Here is a 19,981-nt window from a genome sequence, read left to right as displayed (position 1 = left end):
GAATTCAGGTAAAAATTCAGGCCCGATTCATCCCTGAAACGGAGAACAGGGATGCAGCGGACCCTTGCTGTCAGCCACATCTGTCTGCAGTGTGAAACCAGCCTTAAAGTGGTATTAAAACTTAAACCAAAAATGTAATATATTGTAGCTTACCAATCATTACTTGTGGTGGCTGCATTCGTTTTCTTTTTCTTTTAAGCTTTTTTCCATCTTTTCTCACCTAGTGGTTAGGCCAGTAACACCTCCTGTATTAGAATCCAACCACTCTGGATGAATGAGCACAGGGGCACCTTTGGAGAGCAGCATTGTCAGTCTATTAGATGCACTAGCAGATTTAAATACAGTCATAAAATGAAAGCCAAACACCAGCTCACACTTTATAAGCAGTTACAGCAAACAGTTTTTTTTTCCTTTCAGGATAAAGGTTTTACAGAAATAAAACTGATCATTGTAAGCACTCCTGCCAGTGTTGAATGGTTTGTTTCACCCCAGTAACTGATATATCTGCAAGAGAGCTTGTTCTTTTGAAAAAAAGTAGACTTACTGGCCAGATCGTCAGATGAAAATAGAATAGAGAAAGCCTAAAATAGAAAACCAATACAGCCATCACAACTAAGAACTGGTAAGCTACACATTTTAAATCAATGTTCGCCTTTAGGTTTAATACTGCTTGGGCTTCAACACCAGTGGCAGCAGCAACTTTCTAACTTGTGGGCTGCATGCTAGTTTGGACATCCACCTTCTGTAAAGTGAAAGAGGTTTAAAGCTGAACTCCAGCCTTACCTTCACTCAGCTTCTGTACTGAATGTACTTACTGCATTTTTTGCTACAATGCAAGCTTTTCTTCATGTCTTCGTCTACATCATACATAGGTATTACTTAGGGAAGTCTACATGCAAAAACAGTCTGCATTTGAACCTTTCCTCCAGACTAGCATGCTCCCGTTAGGGCATTTTTATATTTCTAAAACTCCTTCCAAGAGCAAGCCCACGGCGTGCATCCGCGCTGATGGTTCTTACAAAAAGTCATGAGCCAAGGTGCTGTGATGCTTTCATGAAGCTATGTACAGTACAGATCCTCCCACAATCCATGACCTGCCTGTATTGCATAGAAAAGCAGAGGGACCTAGTGATGACAAGCGGGTCCAAAATTAAGTATATATTGAAAGCAGAAAGGTTTTAATAAAACTTCATTAGCATGTTGATAGAGATCCTAATCTCAGGATTCAGATCCTGGAGACTTAAACCACTTGACAGTTCCTATCTGGGACTCTAGTAAGGAGATCTCTGTTCCTGAATCCCTACTGCTACCCACACATGGCCAGATTTCTCTCTCTCTCTTGGATGGAGGAATCTCCAGTGCTGGTTGTTGTATTCAGAGGCACCCATAGTCCACTTTAGTCCACAAACCTGCTGCTATGCGGGGCTACAACTCTACCTGTTAGATTTGTCATTTATATTAGAAGAAGAATGCAAAAGAAGGTGCTGGAACACAATGGGCTCTGACAATATGGAATTATAATAAAGCGATACCTCACTGTTGGAGTATTCAATATTCATAAGAATCCAGATGCCGATTCAGCCCACCAAGCACCACCTAAAACTAAAATAACACTTTTAGGTGGACTGCCCCTTTTTCGTTGCGCGTATATGAAAAAAAAAAGTGTTTGTAAAGTTCTTTTTTGTAAGATTTACTGGACTAAGGACAGGTTCCCTTTGGTACATTTTATGAAGCGCTTTTTCGAACCTTTACAAGCCAACATTTATTATAGAATTTATAAAAGGATTACTATTAATACCAATAACATATATGTTACTTTTCTTTATATTCTAACACATACCTTCTCATATTTGCTGATGATTTCTGCTCGTTCTTGGGCTATTATAGTTTCAATGTCTTTCTTCATGTCAGAGTCTAATAATGAACAAAAAATAAATAAATAAAAGAAATATCGCTAAAATTTTCAGCATGGAAAAAGGTATGAGAACAGAACACAAATCTGCCAAAAGATTTTTTAGTAAAGTGATCAGAAAAAAAAAAAAAAATCAGGCACCCACTGAAAAATAACACTTAGAGCCCATTCACACCTGAGCGTTTTGTAGCTTGAAGCCTGAAGCTACAAAACGCTTGAGGAGAAAAAATCCATTATTCTCTATGGAGATGGTTCACATCTCCACTCCAAGTCGCCTGAAGCCCTACGCCTGAAGCTCAAACAAGTTCTGGACCCTTTTTTGTCGCGCGAATCGGGCAGATTTGGGCGTTTTTGGAGCAGGAAGCAGATGACAAAATCTAACAACATGGCAACAAATGATAAAACAGATGATCATTGTTCCTATTGGCTAATTAAAAAAATGCCAAAGCTCAAAAACGCCGGACAACGCTGCATGGAAACGTGCAAATATGCCAGAAAAAACGCGTGACAAAACGCCGGAAGAAACGCTCAGAAACGCTACGCTCAGGTGTGAATGCAGCCTCAGGGCTTAAAACACAACTAAATCCAAAGTATGATGGCTGTTTCTGTGTCTGTTTTTTTTTTTCCTTTTATTTTACCTGGTGATTCAGCCAGTGACACCCTTGGGCAGCAGCATTGTCAGTCTGGGGAGAGGGTAGTGTTGGGTGCACCAACAGATTTAGATGGACTTGACTTAAGCTGGTTCAGTAGCAACTGGCTATTTGACCCTTGTAAGGGTACTGTGGTTGTACAGAAGTCAATCTACAGATCATCTCCTGTACAACTACCCTGTCTAATTTTTGCTGTTCGATCAGCACTGCAGGCTTTGGCCTGAAACATTGATCAGTGTATTCTGATGGCAGGGGAGGATTCCCCCATCTACATCAGGTATGTGGATAGGGAAATTGAGTAAATTTATTCTGTTCTAGCGTTCTGAGCGAAAACAAATTGGATTAAATTTGTGGGCTGCCTAACAGATTAAAGCCAAACTCTTGCTATGACTTTTAGGCAGTTACAGCAACAGCTTTCCTTTTTTTCTTTATGGGATAAAGTTTTTTTTTTTTTTTTTAATGTATAAAAGCTGACCAATGTAAACACCCCTGTCAATGTTAAATGGTTTGTCTTAACTCTCTAACTGCCACTTTTGCATTACAGCTTGAAAGAAAGTCTATAAAAGGAAGTTGAAAAATAACTTAGGTGTTGTTCACATCTGAGCGATGCTCCAGTGTTGAGTTTTTTGCACATTTGTTGTAGCGGAGCCATTCATTTACATGCCAAAGAAACTCATGTATCAAATTTCTGGCACTGAGCCAAGCGTGTTTTGCAACACACGTTTGTGCATTTTTATGCACAACAAGATGCGTGTCTGTTACCTGCGTTTGGGGTGCTATTAAGAAATAATGCCACTGTAAGCATGTTTCCGCTATGCCCAGATGTGAACAGGGCCTTACTGGTTTGAACACCATGCCTAAAAATGAAAAGCAATGTAGCCACCACATCTAAGAATTTGTAAGCTGCAATATAATACATTTTTAGTTTTGGGTTTAATATTGCTTTAAACATCTTTGCGCTTCAGTGCCATTCATTTTGAATGGCACCTCAGCACACTAAAGAACACGGTTTCACTGCATGTGTGTTGCAGCACACCACAGCATATGGTAATGCACTATCGTTGCCCTCTGTCTGCTTTATTTTGGGTGCAGCTTCCAAAGTTCATTTCTTCTTTAGTCAATGTAAAAGGTGAGTTTTAGTACATCAAAATTAAAATCTCCTGATATTGACCATTTATTTTGCATTGTGTAAAAGCTCCTTTTTGGGCTAACCTTCAAAATGTCAAAAAGTTTGATATTTTCCCAAAGAGAGGCTTTAATTTTTACAGTATAAAATGTATTAATAAAAGTATAGTATATCTAAAGACAAAACTGTTCACACCCTTCCCTTCCTGTCCCAGAAACACAACAGGAAGTGAGAAGAAATCTCTCAAAAGTTAGGAGTAATCACCTCATATGGTGGCCACACTTATGCCCTGTACACACGATCAGACATTGATCGGACTTTCCGACAACAAAATCCATCAGATTTTTTCCGATGGATGTTGGCTCAAACTTGTCTTGCATACACACGGTCGCACAAAGTTGACAGAAAATCCGATCGTTCTGAACGCGGTGACGTAAAACACATACGTCGGGACTATAAACGGGGCAGGACCCAATAGCTTTCGTCTCTTAATTTATTCTGAGCATGTGTAGCACTTTGTGCGTCGGATTTGTGTACACACGATCGGAATTTAAACGATCGGATTTTGGTGTCGGAAAATTTTATATCCTGCTCTCAAATTTTGTGTGTCGGAAATTCTGACGGAAAAAGTCAGATGGAGCCCACACATGAACGGAATTTCCAACAACATAATACGATTGCACTTTTCACATCGGAAAATCCGACCGGGCATTATACTGATATGATCATTTATGCGACCATTTAAAAGCAACAAATATGATTAGACAGAATCAAAATTGCATACCAAAGACCTTCTGTTTAATCGATTTGGAGAGCTCTACACTTATTTCGACTCTGCCCTGTTTATGTTTTATGAAACATGGTGGAATTTTGGCAGCCACTATTATTTGCTGGAACAAATATCCAAGTGTGTTGGAGAACTGAGTCCAATATTGATTGATTAAATTATGATTTTTAATCTATTGTTTACATATATGATTGATCAAGTTAATTTTCAATTGATATTTTCTTTATTGAAAAGTGTGGAACAATAAATACTATGTGTGTTTTGTAATTTTATATTTTTGTCAATAATGAATTACAGTACTTTTTTGCAATAATTCGCACCAAGATCAATAACAAATCGCTACATGTATGGCCGTTCTTAGACAGTTGATAACAGAATATAGGTGTTACCATTAGGTTTACCCTCTTTGCTGTTCTGGCAACAGCTGTAAAATTTTGGACCTCGTATCAGATTCTGTCACCAAGACAAATAGAGAAAGTGATTCTTCCCAGCAGGGACACAGACAGCAATATAAACCTGAGAGAGGTTATAAAAGCGCTGTCAGGTTTTTATTGCCTGCTGTGTTTATGCCAAGGAGAGTCACCCTCTATATTTTCCTGGTGACTATATTTACAGAGTTCGATAAAAGATCCAAAATGTTTGCGATATCACAGTAACAGGAGGTGTGGGGAAATCATCCAATAGAATCACTTGTGAGTAGAGGCTAGTACCCCTTTTAGTGAGGCCCCTCCCCTGGGTGGGTATAATGGGTGGAGCTAGTATATAAGCTAGAACCGGAAGAGTGTGATGGAAATAAGCTACACCTGGTATGCTAGCATGTGAGCCTGTAGCCTGGGGAAAAGAACACTTTGGGGTGGGCCCTTACAAGCTCATTTGTAGAACCCACCTATGGGGGACCTGCAGTGAGGACACTAGAAGAGTGGGGCAGCCATTCTAAGTTTGTGTTGGAGATGACCTGTGCAGAATATGTATGTCGGAAGTGTGAAGATGAAGGTTGTAAAGGAATCTACATTATGCCTCTGTCACAGGAAAGAATGTTAAAAGGCTGTACGTATGGGCATTCCTTATTTCTTATTTCTGTGTCCTAAGTGCTGCTAGCTCCTGGATTCCTTGAAGTCTTCATCTTCTAATTCTCCCCTCCCCACCCGCCATGATCTTTGGCTGCGGTGGGGATTAATAACAGAGAGAACTCTTATGCCGCGTACACACGAGCGGACTTTACAGCAGACTTTGTCCTGCGGACTAGTCGATGGACTGTACGACGGACTTTCCGAATGAACGGACTTGCCTACACATGATCAACCAAAGACCGACGGATTCGTACGTGATGACGTACGACCGGACTAAAAACAAGGAAGTTCATAGCCAGTAGCCAATAGCTGCCCTAGCATCGGTTTTTGTCCGTCGGACTAGCATACAGACGAGCGGACTTTTCGACCGGACTCAAGTCCATCGAAAAGATTTGAAACATGTTTCATTTCTAGGTCCGTCAAACTTTTGGGGAAAAAAAGTCCGCTGGAGCCCACACACGATCGAATTGTCCGACGGACTCCGGTCCGCAGGACCAAGTATGCCATAAAGTCCGGTCGTGTGTACGTGGCATGACAGGCACTCCTCAAATGTGCCCAACTATGCCTGCCCTTTCTGCACAGTTCTTCCCTTCACAGAAGCTGCACAACAGCTTCTATGAAAAAAAAATAAATAAAAAATCTATGAATGGTGGATGGGCAGATGACGAAAATGTCTGCCTCCTCTATTCACAGATAATGTCTCATTTACAAATCTGTGGTATGGCGTCTATGATTGTTGGACCTGTTCTATTAACCCCAGCAGTACAGGGGACACAATCAGATTAATAATAATGTCATCTCTCTTGTGCTGATTTTGATCTGTTTTTTATTTTGTATGAATAGGCTTTAACCATTTCCAATTCCACCCATCAAAAAAATATATATTTACATACACTTTAAATCACAGTAGCAAAGCATGTAACATAAAATGGGTTATTGTGCTTATGTGCCCTCAAAACCTTGGGCTTTCATTACAACAAATGGCAAATAAACAGTCACATTTTGCAAGATATTGTCATTGATATCATCATGCTTGGTCAGGTCTGCTTAAAATTTAAAAAGATAATAAAGGATTGCCCACGAGACATTGTTTTCTGACTTGGTGCTGTCTCAACACACTGATTGGCTGCAGCCATTGATCAATAAAACTTTTCCAACTTTTTCATTTACAGTCAATCTAGCGATCAACTTCTGTCGAACAGGGATGGTGACACACTGATCAAAATTCATCCAGTCCCTGCTTAGCCATTTCAATCCATCTAAGGCCACATTCACTTTAGAGGCTGCACACCCAACGATGAGCCATGTTCTACAGAGTATGGGAAAACATATGGAACTCACCAGGGGCATAAACTATAAATGTTATGTTGTGGAAACAGAATTAATATGGTATCTGTCTGGAGATCACTTTTATTTATCTAGAACTAGCATAAGTTTCTAATTTAATATTGATATCATCGTTCTGTAATCCACCACACAGCAACACTTAACAGACTCACAGGAATGATTCCTGAGTTCATTCAACGTAGAGGAAGACTGTCAACCTGTAGCAGGGCAAAGTCTCTCTTGGGGACAACACCAGGCAAGTATTACAGCAAAAGCAACCATGGAGGGAGAGAGAGAGGAGACAAGTCAATGCTCTGACTCATTTAAGTGGAGTACACACTATAAGAAAATCGTGCTAACATTCGTCCGATTTCTCTTGTTGTTTCACAGCAAATCGGAACCGATGAATGGAAATTCTCATACGACAAAGGCTTTTTTTTATTTGTTTATTGTTTCTGATCATGCGCAGTCTTTCTTTTCTGATTCTTCTTGTACAAAAATCGCACGAAAACAGTACACATTAAAAACGAAAATCGTTTGTTCTGTTCCCCTACGAGAAAAATTTTGGAGTTTGTCCCTTCGGGAATTTTCGGACGAAAAGTCAGAATCGGCTGTCAAAAGTTGTGTACACACTATATGAAAATCATACGAAAATTCTTTGGACGAAAATGTTCACCCGATTTTCTTATAGTGCGTATGAGCCGTTATTTGCATCTGTATAATTTTCAGCTTACACTATTATATTCTTTTTTCATTAAAGCAGTAAAGGATAGCATGTTAATAGAAAGCCTAGAGCCCCTTCTGCTAACAAGTAACAAGAATAACAATTATTCATATTCATTGTTTAATAGACACCTGAATAAAAACATTTATAGTTACTCCTCACCATTAAACAAAATATTTAACACCAGTATGCATTGCCTCTAATTACAGACATCTGTAACTTTGATGAGATGGAAATCTTGATTCACTCATCGGTCTAGTTCCTTGTCAAAAGAAGTTTATTGAGTATACAATGTTATAAAGATACATAAAGTAAGTTTACAAGGATCTATAAAGTAAGCTCATTGTTTTACAGTAGGGTTTATATAGGTAAATATCATGAAATTTCAAATATTAAACATTGGGTTCACGTAAACCTAAATTAAAGATATATATCATTTCCTTAGTTACTTTTGTAGGTATTTAAATGATTTATACCTACTATACATATTGTTTACAAGTAGAGTGTATATAGGTCAAATAAATTCTGATAATGAGCTTTAATCGTAAGGTGGAGAAAAGGAAAGAGAAAGAAGAAAAAGGGTTGAAAGGTAGAGGTATGGTCCACAAGGTTGTCCCGCTCGTCAGTTTATTATTCTTTTTAGTTCTCTTTGAAGCCTTAGAATGGGTGTCTCTGTAAGTCATTTAATCTGTTACCATGGCAACAGGACAGAGTCATTGAAGTTTGACAGGAACTGTTGTTTTATCCAAGGATGCCAAAGTTTTTCAAATTTTGGAATTTGATTTTGATCGATGGCTACCATCTTAGCATGGGACATTGTATTATTCATTCTGTGAATTGTTTCTGCTAGTACCAATGTAGGAGATTTCCATGCCTTGGCCACTGTTTGTTTTGCAGCCGTTATTAGTTGGATCATAAGTTTGAATTGAGAGAGTGTTAACCATTCCGGTTTTAGATTAAGTAAAGTTAAATATGGATCTGGTTGTATTATTTTTTTAAATATTTTAGATGCAATCACGAAGACTTCCTTCCAGAAGGTTTGGATTACTGGGCACGTCCACCATATGTGTAAATATGTGCCTATTTCTGGGCATCCTCGAAAACAAAGAGCTGAGGTATTAGGTGAATATTTTGCCACTCTAGCGGGTACAAGGTACCAGCGAGTTAGGACTTTATAATTTGTCTCCAGTGCTAAGATGTTGGGTGAAGATGACTTAGATGTGAGCCATATGTTAGACCAGTCCGTGTCTTCTAAAGTTCGTCCCAGGTCCTCCTCCCACCTCTGAACGTAAGAGGGTCTAGTAAGATTTGGTACTCCATATAATTGATTATAAAGTGATGAAATTGTACCTTTAGCAAATGGATCTTTTGTACAGATTGATTCAAAAATGGATAATTGGGATAATGGTGTATCCCCCTTTAGGAATGGTGTATAGAAATTTTTGATTTGGAGATATCTAAATGTCTCAGAGTTTGGTAGATCATATTTTTCTCTAAGCGATGGGAATGAAAGGAATGATTTAGATGCTATGAAGTCATTTAGTGTCTGAATGCCTGATGTTGTCCAAGCTTTAAAAGAATTTGGGTAGATCCATGCCGGATAAAAGGCCGGATTTCTGATAAAAGAAAGGAGAGGATTGTGTGGAGATTGTAACTGATATTTGGTTTTTAGTTTATCCCATAGAGATAAGAAGTGTTTAGTTATGGGATTATGAATTTTAAAGCAGTCTTTAGGATCAAGCCATAATAAATTTGATATTAATAGAGGGTCATTTTCTGAAGCCTCTATAAATACCCATAATGGGATTTCCTGTTTTGAATGGTATTTGGACAGACTGGCCAAATGTGCTGCTCTGTAGTAGTTAGTAAAATTAGGGTATCCCAGGCCTCCTTTATTTTTGGGAAGATGTAGTGTGTGTATAGGTATACGTGGTTTAGAAGAGCCCCATATAAACGAAGTTGCTCTTTTTTGTACTATTCTCAAAAAATAGGAAGGAATTGGAATAGGGAGGACTCTGAATAGATAAAGCAATTTGGGTAGAATAGTCATTTTGATTGCATTAATCTTCCCCATCCAGGATAAAGGAAGTTGCGACCATTGTTTTATTAGATTTGTGATCTGTCTTAATACAGGAGGATAATTGGTTGAGAATAAGTCAGAATGAGATGCTGTTAAATGAATTCCAAGATATGGGATTGATTTTTCTGCCCATGTGAATGGGAGTGCAGCCCTAGCCGGGATCAATTCCATGTTTGTGAGTGAAATATTAAGCACTAGGCATTTCTTAGGATTAATCATAAGGCCGGATAGGGCTGCAAATCCATCAAGAGCTGGTATTAAGTTAGGACCAGAGACCTGTGGTGATGATAGAAAAAGTAATATATTGTCTGCAAATATACATAATTTGTGTGTAATACCTCCTACTTCAATGCCAGTTATAGTTTGGTTTGTTCTGATATATTGGGCCATGGGTTTGAGTATAAGGGCAAATAATAAGGGAGATAATGGGCAACCCTGTCGGGTACCTCTTTTGATATTAAAGGCTTCAGATTTGTATCCAGCATATTTTATATAGGCTTTGGGTTTATTATATAATGCTTTGATCCATGTTAAAAAGTGGGGTCCAAAACCCCATTTTTGTAATGAATATTGCATATATTGCCAGGATACTGTGTCAAATGCCCTCTTAATATCGAGAGATAGAAAACATAAAGGGATTTTCCGTTTTTTAGCAATATGTGCCAATAACACTGCCCTGCGTATACTATCGCCTGCCTGTCTATTTGGCATGAAGCCTACTTGATCTCTATGTATTAATTTTCCTATAATGCTATTGAGGCGTTTTGCTATTATTTTTGCTAATAATTTAATATCGAGGTTTAACAGAGAGATAGGCCGATAATTCACACAGGAAGTATCATCAGAAAGGGGTTTTGGGATCATACAAACAATTGCCATTAGTGTTTCTTGCCGAAAAGAATGTCCATCTAGAAGTTTGTTAAAAGTTTCAGTGAGAATGGGAGAGAGTATTTCTGAAAATGTTTTATAGTATAAAGCCGAGTAGCCGTCTGGGCCTGGTCTTTTGTTAAGTTTTAGGTCTTTTATGGCGTTAGCAACTTCATCTATAGTTATAGGCTCATCCAAACTGCTTTTTTGATTCTGAGATAACTCAGGTAAGGTTATTTTTGAGAAGAAGGATTCAGCCTCTGTAGGATTAAATTCATTGTTTGTCTTGTATAAAGTTGCGAGATGTGAGTGAAATTTATGGACTATTTTAACTGGATTACAAGTGTAAACATTTTTTGATAATTTCAAACGTATTGGTTTGAAAGATTTGTTAGTTGAATTTAATGCCCGAGCCAAATATGTACCTGGTTTGTTTGTATTCATGTAGAAATTGTGTTTGGAGCGTTTGAGGGATTTATCAACTGACTCAGTGAGAAATAGATCATATTCCAATCTAGATTTTTCCAGATGAGATTTTGTACTCTGAGATGGATTATCTTGAAATGATATGTAGGCTGCATTAAAATTGAGTTCTAGTTTTTTTGCTAGATTTTTGCGTTCCCGTTTAAATAGTGCCATTTGTCTTTGTATTGTACCACGCAAGACAGGCTTATGAGCTTCCCACAGTGTTATTGGGGAGATGTCTGTTGTATTATTAATTGATATGTATTCCTTTAAAGCTTGTTCAATGGCCATCTGATGTAGTGGGTGTTTGAGCATTATGTCCGGTAAGTACCACGTTGGGTCATGCGCTTTTGGTATGGCTGAGGCTATAGTAGTGTATACTGCATTATGGTCAGACCACGGAATCGGAATTATATCTGATGCAATAATTTCTGGTATCATTCCTATTGTTAGAAAAATATGATCTATTCTGGTGAAGGTTTGATGAGGGTGTGAGAAATAAGTGAATTTCTTTTTCATTGGGTTACTTTCTCTCCATGAATCTACCAGATTGTATTTGGAAAGAAGTTGAGAAAAAGGTAATCTAGAGGTTATTTTGGATGGTGTAAAAGGTGATTTATCTAGAAATGGGAGGAGGACCTGGTTCGAATCCCCACACATTATCACTGTTCCTATTTTGTGTGTATTAATCACTTGTAATATATGTGAGAGGAATGGTGTAGGTTGTTTGTTAGGAGCGTAGTAGGAAATCACCGTGATTGCTGTATCCATTATATAACCCATGAGTATCAGATATCTACCTTCTGGGTCTTTAATTTCTGATGATAAGGTGAATGGTGTGGATCGGTGAAATGCAATTAGAGTTCCCCTTTGCTTGGTACAGGCAGAAGCCGTGTAAATTTGTTGATAAAAAGGAGAAATATATTTTGGAGTAGAATCTTTGGTGAAGTGTGTTTCTTGGAGGCATACTATGTGAGCCTTCTTGTTATGGAAAGTACGAAAGGCTTTGGTCCTTTTTTGAGGGACATTTATTCCCTGAACATTCAGGGAAAGTATATTCAGTGGTGCCATGGCAATAGATCAAATAGTTTTGACTTACTTTTTGTTATGCAGAGCTGACTGCGCAGATCAACCTGTGTGGACTGAAGAGATGAATAGATAGAAAAGAAACCAGTGAATTCTGGAGTAAAGAGTAAACAAAAAACATATGAGATTAGATGATACATTGTATAAATTATTTTTTGCAAGTAATCACAATTTACCCGTGAAAGAGAATAAATATCTCTCTCAGGGGAATAAGTGCCTTCGTCACACTCCCACATAATATGGTTGGGAGAATGAGGAGGGCTAATGGGGGTACACGGATCTTCCGCTTACAGGAGAGAAGTGCTATGTCAAAAGACATCAAAATGATGTTTCATTAGTTGGAGTGCAGAATATAGTTTTTGTTGAAATTATTTATTCCAGGGTGGTTGTATATGGTTAGTCTTGCCCTAGGCTAAATAATTCAGTTAGAAAGGTACTGTTAATAACTTTGGTATTGATGAAGATAGTTTGAATTATTATGGGATTTTAACCCTTTTAGAGTAAACAATTACATATTTTATTCATATGTAACTGTTTAGATATGTTAACTCATAAAATTGAGGTTGTATTGCTTCAGATTAGAATAAACAAAAACATAATTCTAGGAACTAGTTAGGTAATAATATATTTGTTTTAAGAAAAGAAAGAAAAAAAAAAAAAAAAAAAAAAGCTTCCATTACTTCTGGATTATTGAACATATTTGTCCTAAAAAGTAATAAATCTATTGTTATTACCTGATAATATATAACTGAACAAGAATTTCCTTATTTCACTTATATATTCTAAGGCTATATGAATCAGAAGTAATAAGAAATATAACTGGAATGTAACATGATCCCACACAGTGTGTGACTATCAGAATGCAGTTACATTCAGTTATAAATATAGGTTTTTTTATAGAGAACCATCTCTTAGTATAATAAATGAAGAGATATCAGGAATTAGGATGTCAGTCCATTGAATCTTCTTGGTCCATGGATGATGTGGCATAACGGCCTCTTTTGTGAGAATGATGATTCCCATTTTGTTCTGGAATTTTCTAGGTGCTGCCTGAAGGTGAAGATGATGCCATTCTTCTGCGTGTGGGAGTGTTGCTGCTTGTGGGTTCTGTCAGATTTAATTTTAAAAAGGTTTGTTGTAGTTCATCTGCTGATCTGCTTCTGTAAATTGTACCTTGGTAGTTAAATCTGACTGAAAAGGGGAAGCCCCATTGATACATAATGTTGTGGCGTTGCAGTTCCATTAGTTGGGGTTTCATGGATCGTCTTTTAGTAATAGTAAGTTGGGATAGGTCAGCAAAAATTTGATAATTGTGTCCTTGAAAATTAAGTTCCTTTTTTTCTCTTGCAGCAATTAGTATTTGTTCTTTCGTTCTGTAATAATGAAATTTTGTGATTATATCACGTGGGGGTCCATCTTTCTTTTTGGCTGTGAGGGCTCTGTGTACTCTGTCCAGTTCTAAACGTTCAATAGGGATATCTGGCTTTAGTTCTTGTAATAGAGCAGTAATAGTAGATTGCAGGTCTGTCACAGTTTCAGGTATTCCCCTTATGCGCAAGTTTGAACGTCTGGCTCTATTTTCGTAATCTTCAAGCTTAGTTTGAAGTATTAAATTCTCTTTTTTTAATTGTTCCAATTCTGTTATATTTACTTGGGTTGTAATTTCAATTTCATCCATTTTTATTTCTAAGGCTGCGGTGCGGTTTCCCAGCTCTCTTATTTCTTTGGTTAGGCTGTTTGTTATTTGGTCTGAGGTTTGTTTTAAAGCCTTATGAAGCATCTTTTCAAATTGTAATAATATTACTGGGGATACTGAGGAGGCTTGTGGAGAAGTTTGTGAGAGGATTTGTTCTGTATCTGACTCAAATGGAGAGTCTTGCTGTGACATTTTCTGTCTGTGAGAGCGCCCTGATGCTGTATCTTGTGAGGTGACTGGAGCTGCTTCAGCTGCAGTGAGTGCCTGTGAGCTCTTTGTGAGGTGATTTTTATTTCTGCCACGGTTTCCTCCCAGTACCATATTTCCTGCTCAAACTTTCACAGTTTGTTCCCTGGGGCAAAAAGGTTCAAATGGATACCTTTTGAGCCTGCAGGCTCCGCTTTGTCCTTCTCTTCTCTCCTCAGCGGTGTGGAGCTCTAACAATGCATGTCTGCTCCGCTAGGCTCCGCCTCCTGCCCCGACTCATCGGTCTAGTTCAACCCTAAGCCCCAATTCACACCTGAGCGTTTTGTAGCTTGTAGCCTGAAGCTACAAAACGCTGGAGGGGAAAAAATCTCCACTACAAAACGCCTGAAGCCAGAAGCTTCAAAACGCCTGAAGCTCATACAAGTTCTGGAGCTTTTTGTTTAGGCAGATTTGGGCGTTTTTCTGCTTTTTACATTGGTGACCTCTTGACCTGTACAAAATCATGGTAGAAACGAACCATAGAAAAAACATTTCCAGCATGGAAAGCCAACTTTAAAAACATATATTCCCCTCAAAGAGCAACAATGTTGCACGGTCGGAAGTTAACTATGAATTTCATAATTATTTTGTAGAAGTTACCTGAGTTTGCTTGATCCTCTGGATTCAAAGGAATCCAGCAATGGGAACTACAAAAATAACATAATAAGTATTCTGATTATTCTAATTTTCTTTTCTCTTGTTTTCATAAATGGTCCTTATGTATAAAAATCATCACACCTGATCCTATTCTGACGAAATGGATTCTGTGGGGTAGATTTACTAAAACTAGAGAGTACAAACTCGAGTGCAGCTGTGCATGGTAGCCAATCAGCTTCTAACTTCAGCTTGTTCAATTAAGCTTTGAAAAGATAACCTGGAAGCTGATTGGTTTATATGCAGAGCTGCACTAGATTTTCAATTACCAGTTTTAGTAAATCAGCCCCTAGGTATTTATTATTAAACCATCAGGGCTTTAAAAGATCTGGTTTTCTCTATGCTATCAATGGACCAAGCCTTTCCAAAGAGGTGTAAAATCCTCCCTCTCTTCTACAGTACGTAGGACACCCAACTCCATCTCATCCTAGTCAAAGCTAGGGATGATGGTGGTTATGTTCTGCACAGGATGCCATAACTTTACCATTCTTGAATGTATATTAATCAAGTATTCTGAATTTAACCAATCCAATTAATAACCGCACAAGTTTTACAAGGTGTGCCATGGCATTGCTCAAGGCTGTAGTAAAGTGTCACAATAGTTGCATGAAACCATGCAGACCTATCCTTAAGATGATAAACACAAAGAGCAGCTTAAAACTAGGTGAGACTCTGACAAACCAGATCTCCAAAGGATGACATCATGGCTGGCCAGTGCTTTGAATGGATGCCAACAGAGAGCTACTGCTTGTGAAAAGCTATGTATGAATGTATAATATACACAGTGGTTTGGATATTTCCCAAGTTAGCTTATTTCTTCCTGATCTGTAATCCATCACAGCAAGGAATCCAAAAACCTCAGGCACAAACAGACTTTTTAATTTTATGTTTAAGTGAGTCCGGCTCCAAAACTTTAACCCCTTAAATGTATTACTTTTCTAGGGTCATATAAGTTCTTTATTGGAGTGACCCAACAACTCTGTGGCTCCATGTATATTTATTCAAATAAAAAGTCACTTTGTTTTCTTACAGAGCTGACCTGTACAGCCACAAGCCAGGTCACTGTCCTGAAGTTACTTCTGGTTTTTAAGTGGAAACAGCTTAGCAGAAATGGTCCTATCCACTGTTAGGAGATGCCTTGATTTATTCTAGGAGGGGCCATCTCCAAACTCTGCACACACAGCCTTGTTGCTAGGCTTCTTTCCTCCCTTCAACCACATGCATAAATAACTCAGCCCATTAAACGCTGCCTTTGCATACCGAGGGCGCAGAAAAAGTCTCAAAGCTAGCCGATAGGAATGTCAAACTAAAACATATTTACCTTATTATATCAATTATCAAAACCTAATTAAAGAATACCCCTAGTATGGCACAGCCCAGCCAAATAGAGAAGGACTGCACAATACAGAGGCAGTATGCTGCTTTCAGATATATATTTGAAAATATAAGCAACAGAGAGCTCTGTTTATTTTTAAATTAGAAACAGACTAGATAAGCCCCGTTAGTAGGGCCAAATGCAAGAAAAATTGTATTGTATGCTGCCAATGATGGTTTTAAACTGACTAAGCAGCTGCCATATTCTTTGTTCTGTTGTTAACAAAATCTACTTTTATTGTGTAACGAAAGCTGAACTTCGGGAATTATACAAAATGTACCCTTGCAGCAGGGCCCCTGGTCAAGGGGTCAGTGTCTAGGGGTGCATGGATGAGGTATAATACCTTATTCCTGGCTCTGGCAGACTCCCTCGATCCATGTGCCCGGTTCAGTGCTGCCATCTCTCTATGGCACTCTCATGTTTGCACACTAATTCTGACCCTAAAGCTAAAATATGCTTTTGCATTTTGCCTGTGTGCCCATTCAAGACATTATGATCACTCCCTTTCTTGAAAACAAGGGGGGACTTCTTCAAAGGGACACAGAGGGCAATAAAAACCTGACTGAGGCTCTAACCTTTCTCACTGTATGCAAAATGGAAAAAGCTTAGATTTAGCATTTGTGCATATTGATACAGTTTAGTACAGTACATTTACAATGCTAGTCAGGGGCTGCTCAAACTACTATTTTTATTGCTCCCTTGTGTTATGTAGTACACATCCTTATGTAGCAAAAAATAAATGCAGGAAGCTGTATTTACTGCATCAGTGGATGGATTCCTGCATCTTCTTTATTCAGATGGCTTATAAGAGGTTCGGGAAGTGGACAGTGTGATTCAGTGGACAGAAATGTGTGTGGGACGATTTCCAATGTGACGGCCATTTATGGAGACTAGAAGGGGAGGGAGGCCTCGTGCAATGACTTTCATCTACTTTGTGCTTAATGTGCAGGACAAAGTTCCCATGATGACATGATCCACATCCAGTGATTCACAAAGAGCTGTAAAACCACATAAATCTGTCTAGAAAATCTTGAACTGTACTAACATATACAAAGTAAAGGTTTTATATACACATCAGACTAATTATTCACTATAACAAAGACAACTATATGGGATGAACTACACAAAAGTCAGCACATCAATTTAGAACTGAAAAGGACTATGCACATCTTGGTCGAGGGATTGTTCACATCAAAGCATTTTCCACAATCAGGCATGGAGCAGTTCATTTTTCAGCTGTGGTGCTGATCATTCTGCAGTCAGTTAAGCCATTGCATACAGCAGTGTGAAAACGCTTTCCATACATTATTATCCCTTTGCTTTGACTTTTTTACTAGCAATTTTCAGTTAAAAAGTCTGTTTTATCAGTTCTCTGCGACTCTACTGATGCTCAAAAACATGTTGATATTTCCTCTGAATGGTACTTTTTTACCTACAATTTTCATTGAACAAATCTGATGTGGATGTACAATATGTATGTGTAAAACACTGCATAAATTGACGGCGCTATACAAGTAACTGAAATATTATATATATACTGTATATATATATATATATATATATATATATATATATATATATATATATATATATATATATGAAAACTGTGTCATCAGTTCTCCGTGACTCTATTGATGCACAGAAGATCTACTGATGTAAGGTACTTCTTGTTTCCTGTAAGCTCATTTTTTTTTGCTACTATTGCTGACCTCTTTTTGAAAAAGAAAATTGCCTGCCTGTTTCTGGCTTTAACACATTCTAGGTAAAGTCAGACTGCCTTATCTATAATTTGTTCTTTGCCAGTTACTTAAAAACACTGAAACCATTGATCATTACAGCCAGCCTATTTGTAACGTCAGTAGGAGAGGTTAGCAATAACAGCTTGGGTTTCCTTAAAGTGTGTGCAATGAACTTTGCATGTATGCTTAGTGAATAAGAATTAAAAAGCTAAGAGTTTCTGCTTCACCTTTTGGGGAAAAAAAATTGAGACATTTTGGTAAATTGCATTGGTAAAATGCATTGGAGTCAGTGGGAAAGGTAAAATTGAACGCTACTTGGACACTAAAATGAATATGTAAAATTAAGTCCTCCCTGCATAGACGATAGCTCACCTTTCCTGCTGCCCACAATGCTGAGCTGTACTGTAATGGAGAAATCATCGCCCAAACAATATTCAGAATCTGACACTTCAGGTCAGATTTCCAGTCTGAGCTCAATAGTAGTTTAATCTGCTGGCTCCTATGTTTCCAATGTGTGCTATAGGGATGGGCCGAACACCCCCCTGTTCGGTTTACAGCAGAACTCCTGAACAAGGGAAATGTTCTAACCCAAATAGCGAACCCTGCTGAAGTCTATGGGAGCTGAACAGGAAAAATCAAAAGTGCCCATTCTGAAATCTTATATGCACGTAATTGGCAATAAAAGGGGTATGGGGGTCTGGGTATATTTTTTTAAACAATCGTTTTTTCAGTAGCTGAAAGTGCAACAATGAAAATGAAAAATTCCTTTAAATATCGTGCCTGGAGGGTTCCCTTAATGTACCTGTAAAATGGCGCAATTGAAGCATATACAGAACATGCTACAGAAAAACTGACATTTCTAAAGAAACAAATTCCATGTAAAATGACAGTTACAATGCCAGCACCCGGCTATTAAAAATTAAAGAAAAAAACGGTGTGGGCCCCCCCCCAAAATCCACACCAGACCCTTATCCGAGCATGAAGCCTGGCAGGTCAGGAAAAGGGGGGGTGGGACGAGCGAACGGCCTCCCACCTCCTGAACCATACCAGGCCACATGCCCTTAACGGGGGGATGCTCTGGGGCAGGGGGCTCTGTGCCCCTCAAAGCACCTTGTCCCAATGTTTATGGGGACAAGGGCTTCTTCCCGACAACCCTGAGAGGCATGTGGCCTGGTATGGTTCAGGAGAGAGGTTGGGGGCGCTCGCTCCTCCCCCTCCCCTTTTCCTGACCTGCCGCGCTGCATGCTCGGATAAGGGTCTGGTATGTATTTTGAGGAAGTACCCCACGTCGTCTTTTTTTTACATGCCTTTTATTCAGCTGTCAGCGGGGAAACCCATTGACAGATGACTCATCGGTTGTTAAGGATGCGGCAGCCGGCCCCGTTCCTTAACAACCAGCTTACACTGCGGCCTGATTGGGCAAAGCTTTGCCCAATCAGGGCACAGAATGCACTGTGCAGTGCTCAGTGCATTGCAGGGTGTTCATCGCGGCGACCACCCGGCTAACACCCTGCAAATTCAGGTGTTCGGCAAACAGCTAAACAGGCAAATGTTTGGCCACAACTTATGCTCAGGCTGAAGTGTTCGCCCATCCCTATTGTGCTATAGTTACTCGGGGACAGGGAGGAACCGGGAGTGCAGTGGTGATCAAGAATTCGACCCTTCCAGAAAAAGATTTTTCGGGTAACAGTTTTTCTTCATTGCAGCAGGGATCATCATCACATGCACCAGAACAGATGACTATTACCAATCTTCTTTCCATTCTCCATTATATTTATTTAATTAAATAGTGACAATAGTTTTTAACTCTGCATAAGATTTTAAAGCGGAACTTCAGTAATTTTTTTCATCTTTCCATCTATTAAATCCTCTGCCCTTGTTGTTTTAACTTTGGATAGTAAAGCCTTTTTTTTTCTGCCAGTAAATACCTTCTACAGCCCACTTCCTTCCAGTTTGGTAATTTGCCTAGGCCTATGACATCATGCACAGCTCTCTCTCTCTCACTCAGATGAGAGTTTGCCAGGAAGGGGGGGGGGGGGATGAATTATAAGAGGCAGAGCTGGAGGTGTGCCTTTGTGTAAATCCAGGAAGTGAACAGGGAGCATCTTCAGTTGCCCACAGTTAAAATGGTTGCAGTCAGACTCAGTGGAGGGAGATTTCTGCAGCATATTTGGCAAG

General features: G+C 38.8%; 1 protein-coding gene across 1 annotated transcript in view; it reads right to left on the bottom strand.

The window, feature by feature from the left end:
- LOC141112430 (uncharacterized) overlaps positions 1–19,981 on the bottom strand; it is a 239,380-nt gene that overhangs the window by 97,763 nt on the left and 121,636 nt on the right. The window contains exon 3 of the mRNA XM_073605276.1: positions 1,841–1,914. Within this exon, the coding sequence (XP_073461377.1) occupies positions 1,841–1,906 (66 nt within the window). The 5' untranslated portion in view covers positions 1,907–1,914. The remainder of the gene's footprint in view (positions 1–1,840; positions 1,915–19,981) is intronic.

The sequence above is a fragment of the Aquarana catesbeiana genome, linkage group LG11 (genome assembly GCF_042186555.1).
Source record: "Aquarana catesbeiana isolate 2022-GZ linkage group LG11, ASM4218655v1, whole genome shotgun sequence".
NCBI classification, from domain to species: domain Eukaryota; kingdom Metazoa; phylum Chordata; class Amphibia; order Anura; family Ranidae; genus Aquarana; species Aquarana catesbeiana.
Note: the sequence above shows the minus strand (reverse complement) of the source record. Positions and strands in the feature narration are given on the sequence as shown.